General features: G+C 46.5%; 1 protein-coding gene across 3 annotated transcripts in view; it reads right to left on the reverse strand.

The window, feature by feature from the left end:
- Positions 1-964: 964 nt before the first annotated feature.
- samd11 (sterile alpha motif domain containing 11) overlaps positions 965-8951 on the reverse strand; it is a 51239-nt gene continuing 43252 nt past the window's right edge. Inside the window, exons 8-13 of one of the 3 annotated variants that reach the window (XM_053317187.1) lie at positions 6861-6976; positions 6391-6469; positions 5391-6175; positions 4397-4530; positions 2978-3088; positions 965-2721 (exon numbers count right to left, since the gene is read on the reverse strand). In XM_053317187.1, coding sequence (XP_053173162.1) covers positions 2437-2721; positions 2978-3088; positions 4397-4530; positions 5391-6175; positions 6391-6469; positions 6861-6976 — 1510 coding nt within the window. In that variant the 3' untranslated portion in view covers positions 965-2436. The remainder of the gene's footprint in view (positions 2722-2977; positions 3089-4396; positions 4531-5390; positions 6176-6390; positions 6470-6860; positions 6977-8951) is intronic. The other 2 variants (XM_053317189.1, XM_053317188.1) reach the window with 2 other exon arrangements.

Raw genomic sequence — 8951 nt, forward strand, 5'->3', positions numbered from 1 at the left:
TGTTGATGCACCAGTGCTCCATACATGTGCACACCTGTAGGCACCCTCAGGCTTTGTGAGGACGCACTATTTGGAGAGGGCCATGAGCCTCGCTGAGCCGGGCCGAGCCAGGCTGGGCTGGCCAAGAGGAGGGGTACAGAGAGGCGGGTGTTGAGCCCTGAGGCAGCAGTGCTGTGCCAGGCTGGCAGGGTGGCGTCTGATGCCGTGCCAAGACTCTCTGCCCAGGTGGTAGAGCAGCAACACAGGCTGGTCTGTTTCTCTGCCAACTCCTCACCCGCCCCCCGCCCAGACCACTGTCTTTTCTGTCTGTGTATTCACATGCTCAGACACGGCTTTCCTACACCAAGTTATCCCCACTTTACTGCACCTTTCTCCAGCATTCACCACTAAACTAAAGGTGAGACTGGCATTGTTCCGATCTATTCACTGGTGCACAAAACAGGGCAGAGAAGATGTTTGACATGGACTTAAATGCCACAAATGAAGATTTGAGAAACACGTTCGTGTCGTCACATTTCCTCTGAAGTCGTTTTCAGTGAATACAGAACCCTCTGCTGAAGAGGCCCACCCTAAAGCGAGGGGAAATCCCTGTAGAGGCTAGAGCGATCTGCTTCAGTGTCAACTCTTTGAAGCAGGAAGGTAAGCGTGAGTGGGGGCTGTTCTTGGTTCTGGTCCTGTGTGTGTGTGTGTGTGGGTGGGTGTACGAGGAGGGTCAGGTTTATCCCCACAGGCAGGGAGGCCTTGGCCTGCGGCTGAACCTCACACTCTGACAGCTGGTGTTGACCTGAACTGTGCCCCCCATGGGTCGCCTCCCCTTCTCACACACACACATGCATCAGGAGATCACATACTCCCTCACACAGACTTGTAAAGAACACCTGAGGAGGAAAAGGCATCTATACGCTGTCTGACACAGGCACACAAGAGAGGAAAAGAGAAATCGGAGGAATTTCTTAACGATTTATTTCACCTGTGTGGTGAATAGAAAAATAGGATGAAGACAAAGCCTTTGAAGGGAAATCTAGAGACCATTTTTAATTAATTGCTTGCGTAGTTTGAAAAAAAAAAAAAGAATCCATAACAAATTCAAAAACATTTGCATTAAGAGCTTTGTGCCTTTCTTTTCCCTGCAACCAAGAGAAAACAAAGTAGAAGTATCTTTGGAATCCATCTCAAGGGCTAATTATAATACATATCATAATCTGTTTTATCTACTACATCAAAAGTCCTATAAATATTATTTTCCTCATATTTATATGCTGAAGTAGCATTCAAGATTGGAGCGTCTTTTAATATTACACTTTTTCTTAAAAAAAAAAAGGCAAAACAAAAGTATGAACAAAAGTACCACCAAAGTTCAGCAAAGTCACATTTTTCAGTAAAGAAAACCTTATTCGTGCAACTACATTTAACAAAAAGTAAAAGTACCACGTATGTAACCTTCAGGATATTTTCATCTTAAGCATGACTCTGTACAATTTTGCATGTTTTTCCTACCTCCCACAGTAGTCAACACAAGCGTACAATGACGTAAGCCGTACACACCGTAGCCGCTTTTTTTCAGCAACACTTTTAAGCTTTTTATATGTCAATAAATGACACCTGTGTCACCTCAAATAGAATCCATCATGTGAGGCACTAGCCTAGCATTCCCCCTGTTGGACCAGTCTTTCTCTGAGACCATTAATGCAAAAAAGAAGCAGACACATAGTGAAACGTGTTTCCAATTCCACACATCCGGTCATCTTTGGTATCAGGACAGTGGAATGCATAGTTGCAGTGATAAGAAGGAGCTGGTCAGATCTGCTGCTGCTCAGCATATGATTCAATTCCAGCCTCTAAAAAGACAGAACGCTGCTGTTTGGCCTCGGGAAATGGGCAAGAAGGGAGGGAGGGAGAGAAAAGAGGGGTGAGGCATCTCTTTTTTAATTCCTGGGTTCTGCAGGGCTTGTGGTGAGAGCAGTCAGAGAGATAGAGACAAGAGAGAGAAAGTGAGAGAGCAGAGCTTCCTCCAGCCCAGAAAGGAAGGAAGAGTTTCCGCTAGCGTCTGACTGTCTGACTTGCAAGAATGTCGCATTTGTGGCAGGGCTTTGCTCCTTTTTTTGGCAGGCTGTCTGTGACCAGCTGTCTCCTTTTCCTCTTTCTCTATTCCTCTGTCGCTTCATGTGTCTCCCTTCCAACCCAGTTTCTTTGGATTCTGCTTGGCTACAGCCACCGCAGAGGAACTCAGAAGCTGATTGGTTTGCCGGACACGGTCCATATCGCCTGGTTGTCTTTTATTCCTGTCCAATATTTTCCCATAAATTTCAGCTTAAAGGTCCCGAGGTGGAGGGGGAGTTTATGACTGAGTCTGGTAAATATGGCCTGGGAGTCATATCTCTCAGGTTCAAGTTGACCCCCTCACTGTCTGCTCTACTCCTCCCTGCCTGTCCTCTCCTACGAAGGAGTTTTGGCCTCATATCGTCCCACCACTGTGGAGCCGTTACCGTTTTCCTGCTTGGGGGAGGAGCACCCTGGGGTAGGGCCGCTGTATGGAGAAGAGCTACTGCTGGTGGAGATGGGTCTGTGGGGAAGGGACAGCGAGAGGGGCAGGGGGTTGTCAGATGGTGTGGTCAGGGGATCCCGATCCCGTTCTGGTGGGCGCAGGGCAGCAGAAGGTGGAAACGGGAACGCCAGCGGGAATCCAGTCATGTAGAAGAGCCTGCCAACACGCCGCGCCACCTGAGTAGACGAGAGGAGCACATATGACAGTTAGTACAGTCTGAAGGGTCGTATAATGCGTTCATGTTATAAACTGTCTTTCAAAGAGAGAGAAAGAGCAGAAGAAGAGAGGCTGTGGGGCAGGCTAGTTTAAGGGAATCAGCTATGCTACGCTAGCAGTTTGTCTCTGGCCTATGGACAGAAACACACATTCCAACACTCACAAGTCCTTTTGATCACACACAAACACACACGCAGGTCTGTGGTGTGTGTGTACCTGTGAGCGGATCTTGAGCGCGGGCCCCAGCTTTAGTCCCATGGTGTTGAGCAGGTGCTCCTCAGTGAGCAGCGGTAAAGTCTCTCCGTCAATGGCCTGCTCCCGAAACACCTGGCGGAGACACAGGCGCTTCAGCCACAGGCCCGGCATACACACACAGCACACAAAGCTACACTTTCATTCGCACAAACTACAAAACAGTGCTTCTATTCCAAAATGTTACATATCCATTTTAAGAGAGAATAATACCCAATAAAAGATTATCATTAAACATTTTTACAATTTAATGGATCCAGTTGAGTTGTCTTACAGCGTATTTTAACTGCATTTTATCTCTTAAAGGGATAAAATGGTAGGAATTTCATATTAAAAAAAATATGTTTTGGAAGATAGATTTAGCTAACTCAGACTAATGAAGCCCTCATGTATGACATCAAAGTCAAGTTAGCAGGGAATCTCTTCATGCCAGGGCCAGAATCATTAGCCCAATCACTCTTTCAACAAGTATATTGGCATGTTAGGTTCACTATTTTTTCCCCTAAAAACCACAGTCAAGTGCTTCAATATTCACTGTAATCACGCTTCCTGTTCATACTGGCCATTAGATCTCCATAAAGGCACTTATGTAATGTAACTGAAAACCTGCAGTCCTCTTTAGGAACAAAAATGTGTTTTAAAGTTTATCTGAAGGTAATAAAAAGAGGACATTTTGCACTGAAAAGAAATATATTGATTTGACTAACTTGAACAGCTGAAGCATTATGTTCAAATAAACCTTGAAATATATGTTTGCATAGAGGGAGGGTTGTGAACCCCCCCCCATCATTTTTTTCAATGGAAGTGTGTTTGGAGAATATCTTGTGTTGCCAGGACAACAGAAGCAATGATTACAGCAAAAAAAAAAAGTGTCAACCTGACTGTTGTTTCAGGACAAATGTGAAAAACTGTGAACCTGTCCTTTTAGGATGAACTTGAAATTAATTTAGTTACTTTTTAAGGTTAGATATAAATGAAGGTAAGATTGGGTAACTTTTCTTTAATGCTGGATATCTCATTTTGGAAATGCCTATACACATACACACAAACATTTACACACACACAAGCTACAAGCTACAAGCTACAGGTGCAACTCACTCTCATTCACACATAGACCACAAACATGGCTGCAAAAGTGGAAATGACCTCAAACACACATTAACATTCATGCGTCCGCACACACTCACAATACACTTGAAAAAATATTGCTGTGCAGTTTCAGTGCTTCTGCCTAAACATAATGAGATGCCCTTGAAAATACTACAGTAGAAGTGTTGCAGTATGAATTCTATATCTTGGTCACTATTCTCCTATAGTTAGTTATCAGCCTGCCCCTGGCCTCCATCTCGTCCTTCTCTCTCCTCCCTCTCCCTACATCCTCACCTGTGTGTATTCAGCACATCCAGCCAAGCTGCTTATGAAGCCACACACGTCCTCCACACTCCACTTGCTGATGTCCTCCACAGGGTTTGCTGTAGCCGAGTCCTCCCCGTCCATGAAAATACCTCCCATAGAGCCTGAAAGAGCAGCAGTGGGTGAAAATGATGTGTCAATATAAACACTGGGTACAAAGCTTCTATTACTGACTGAGGATCTTGCTGTTGGTTCTCCATTTTCAGTGATGCAGCACCCAAATGCTGGACACTTATAGACCCGTGTGAAAAATGTTTTGTGCTGCTTTGTGGAGAAATGTTGAGTACATTTGTCTTGAGCAGAAAACCTTTGATATAACATGAATAAATGATTTGAAGGTCTGATAAATGTTTACCAAGCAGCAGTATTGAAGATAATTCTCATAATTGAACAATCTGTCAATTAAATGTGTAGTATATAAAATATTAGATGTGGAGAAAAATGGCCATCACAATTTATCAGAGCTCAAGCTGATGTCTTTGAATTGCATGTTTTGGCCAATCAAAAGTCCATAGACCAAATATATTACATTTACAATCATATGAAACAAAGAAAAGTTGCAAATCCTCTAACTGATAATGTGAAGTGTGTGTGTCTGTGTGTGTCTGTGTGTGTGTACTTTAAGTATGTGAACAAACACCACACCCCACCCTTTCTGCCCACGTGGCTGTGCTGCTGGTGGTGTGTATGAGGGTCACACTGGGGTCAGAGGCAGGGCCCCTAACAGAGAGAGGTCTCCACGCTGGAGACACGCACACAGAGAGTGACGCTAATGGGTTTCATATGTCGGCTTTCGTGTGTGTGTGTGTGTGTGTGTGTGTGTGTGTGTGTGTGTGTGTGTGTGTGTGTGTGTGTGTGTGTGTGTGTGTGTGTGTGTGTGTGTGTGTGTGTGTGTGTGTGTGTGTGTGTGTGTGTGTGTGTGTGTGTGTGTGTGTGTGTGTGTGTGTGTGTTTGAGTCTCTTACCCGTGTGAAAGTAGGGGTTGGCGTAAGGGAATCCAAAGGGCAATGACTGAGCATGAAGAGCAGGGAGAGGTGGCATGAACCCAGGTGGCAGGTGGTACTTGATGTCGGCCTTGCCCAGTCCAGACGTGAAGAGGTGGCGACTGGGTGACTCTGTACCTGCTGAACTGCAAGGGGCGCTCAACCTGCCTGAGCTCTCTCCAGTCTCCTTGGCACTGTCACACTCTCTCTTGCTGCTGCTCTCTTTGCCCCTGTCTCTCTCCCTGTCCCTGGGTTTACTGCTGGACTTGGGAACAACACTTTCCCGCCTCTCCTCGCACATTTCTGTCTCACTGTCCGAGTCCTTCATCTCCTCATCCTGCCCGTCCCTGTCTCCCTCTCTTCCTCTGTCCTCTCTCCCCCTTGTGTGATCCACAGCGCGGAGCTGTGCCTGTGTAAGGAGGGCCTTCCTGGATTCAGCATCTAGCCCAGAAGTGGAGCTCTGTGCCTGGGTGTCTTTGGGTATTGAGGGTGCTCCTGGTTGTTGCTGCTGGTGGTTGAGGGTTAGGAGGGGTGTGGCAGCTCCATGCCGAAGCACCAGCATTGCATTGGAGCGGCGGGCCAGTTCCTCACGGAGCGGATGTCCCTCTGGGATGTCGTGGAGGCTCCGCAGGGCCGGGTGGTCCGAGGGAAGACCAGGAGGTAGAGCACCCAGTGTGTCGGAGCCCAGCAGACGTTGATGCTGTTGCTGTCGCTGGTGGAGACTTTCCAACTCTTTCTGTCTCAGCAGCTCTGCTGACATCTCAAGTCTGTGGTTGGAAACATGTACAGTATAGCTGAATGTTAAAAACATATCAGTGTCTGTGATCTACTAGTTTGCCTTCTCCAAAAATGTCCACACTCTGAAGTTACTCTTCTGTTCTACAAGACAACAAACTCATATCTCAACACATGCTTTCTTTACATTTACCATCATACATGCCTGTTATAATTACAATGCTTTAAGATTACAACACACACACACCTGGCCAGATTCTGTTTCCTCAACATCTCCTGTTGCCGAGCAAAGATCTCAGCTTGAGCTGGTTGAAGGAAACCATAACCTGTGATAAAAAACACAAACACGCCTGTGAGTACAAGTTTTTAAGAGATGATACAGACACTCCCACATGTTAGAAACACACATAAGGAAATAATGCAAATCTATGAGCAGGTTAAAAAGTTATATAGAAGTTACCAAATGGTGCTCTGCAAGAGAACATTTCTACGTGGCTTGTCTGTTTAATGTAAAATATTTTTTTTAAACAACTATAAATCTGAAACATTAAATTTATAATTGAATCATTTATTTGATACACCTCATAGAACATTTCCTTCCTGTAAGTGTAACTGTGCAAAAAGTACATTTTCGGTGGTGTTACATGCATGCACGCATACCTAATGATACTGTGCATTAGTACTATCCATTTGACCTCAGCACTATTGATGACTCACCAGGGGCCTGGCAAAGAGCGGAGGGCATGCCCAGGAAAGGAGGCCGCAGGTGAGGTCCTAAGGCGATATGAGGAGCAGTTGGAGGGGACAGGAGAGGTGGAGGGTGGGACAGATCCCTGTGGACACAAATAATAAAAAAGATGACATTAAGTTAAATTTCACTGAATATATTAAAATGACAAAAGCATTAAGTGTAAAGGGATGTATAATGAATTCTTCCCTATGCTAAAAGAAAAGCAGAAATAATTTCGTTTTTTTTCTCTGTACGTCTCAACTCTTTTGTGTGTGCGCGCTTGCTGCCACACCAATATATGCGGTGTATTTTTATCAGTGGAGCTCCAGAGGCCCCCGTGTCGCCCCAGTGCCTCATCAGTCTTGTCACGCCGCAGCAAGCGCCGCTGGCCATTGCTGTACCCTGGACTGCAGCCTTTCCTTTCCCTGCCACCGCACACGCACACACACAATATATATACACAGAAACACACACACACATATACACACAGCTCTACAGCCACACACATAATGAGGGTTGAATGCACAATGCCAGTGTGTCATGCTCCGACAGCTGGGGCGGACCCTGCGTCTTGACCGGGGCCATGGGCTGAAGGACCTTCTAATTAACACTCATCCCTCCTCTCTTCTCTCCCTTTTTTTCCTTTTTTTTACGCCCTTCTCCCCGTTTCCCTCCCTCTCTCCCTCTCACTCTCTTGGCTGCATTGAAGCCAGTGAAAAGATGGAGCGTCCTGCAACCTCTGCTTCTGAAAAGGCCTCTCCATTATTGGCTTCGTCTTTTGTGCTCCTTGAGGGGGAAAGGCGCCTCTCACCTTTCTCCCTCTCTCTCCGTCTCTTGTTCTGTCTCACCCATCTTTTTTTCTATACTCCAGTCTCTCCGTTTCTTTATGACCTCTGAAAATCTCTTGTTTTGTTCACTCCCTTCTTTTCCTCCACTTTTATTCATCTCGCCTCAGTCTATGTAGTTTTCTATTCCCTCTTCATCACTCTATCTCATCCTGTCTCTTTACCCGGCCTCTTTGAATTTCTTTCAGTTACTCTCCCACTACTACTGCAATCCTCCTTCTCTCATTCTGCAATGTTTTTTTTTCCAGTTATGTTCACATCTTCACAGGTATGGGGACACGGTTTTGAAGAAGCAGATAAAGCTTCCAGAATGAGGCATCTAGACTTTGACCTTTTGGACTGTGTTAAAGTGTTTGAGGCTTGGAGTGGGTGATGCTGCTGCTCTCTATCTGCTCTGTGTCTCAAACCACAGCTGTTTTCCAGGGCCTTTTTCTGAGCTCATTCGCAAGCTTCCAACCCACGCCTCTACTGTTCCCTCTCCTTGTTTCTGTCCTCCTGCACTCCTGTTATCACACCAATCAGAGCTCAGCTGTGTATGACTGCCGCCACACAAAAGCATACATGGGAATCAAGCTGAGGAAAACAACAAAATCAAAAACCAACACAGGGACACATGCAACCGTAAATATTGTTTTGCAACTGTGTTCAAATTAGCTAGCGCCTGCATGTCTCCCGCCTCACTAAATGCTGAGGGAAAAGAAGAGAGAGAGAGAGAGAAAGAGGAGTTGCAAGGAGGGAAGGCACGCACACAAGAGAGGGGAGATGAGATGGGGGGGTTTGGAGCCTGTACTGGCGGTGGTGGTGGGGTGTGTGTGTATGGGGGGGGGGGGGGGTGAAAACCATTCATCGATCGCCTCCGCCGCTGAAATGTTAATGCTAATCGTATAACCGCTCTCTCCGGCGGTGCCTCGCACTCCAGTGGCAGCTCCAATTAATCTTGGGTGAGGGCTGCGGCGCGTGACCCCAGAGCCGTGAGCGGGGGCCCCGCTAGCTGCTTCTTATGTAATTACACCGCCCAGTGTGTAATCACCTGGCCTAATCCCTTGGGGCTAGCAATTAGCCTTGCGACGCTCAGTTCCACTAGGCTATGCTAAGGCGCCCACAAAACTCCCATCCACCCCTCTGCCATGGCTCCCGCATGCCAAACTCACATCATCCCCCCACCCACCCACCCACCCCACTCCCATCCCCTCCCTTTCTGATATTCCCTCTTTTTCTTCCCTCTCTTGCACC

Source organism: Scomber japonicus, chromosome 4, assembly GCF_027409825.1.
Source record: "Scomber japonicus isolate fScoJap1 chromosome 4, fScoJap1.pri, whole genome shotgun sequence".
Lineage (NCBI taxonomy): Eukaryota > Metazoa > Chordata > Actinopteri > Scombriformes > Scombridae > Scomber > Scomber japonicus.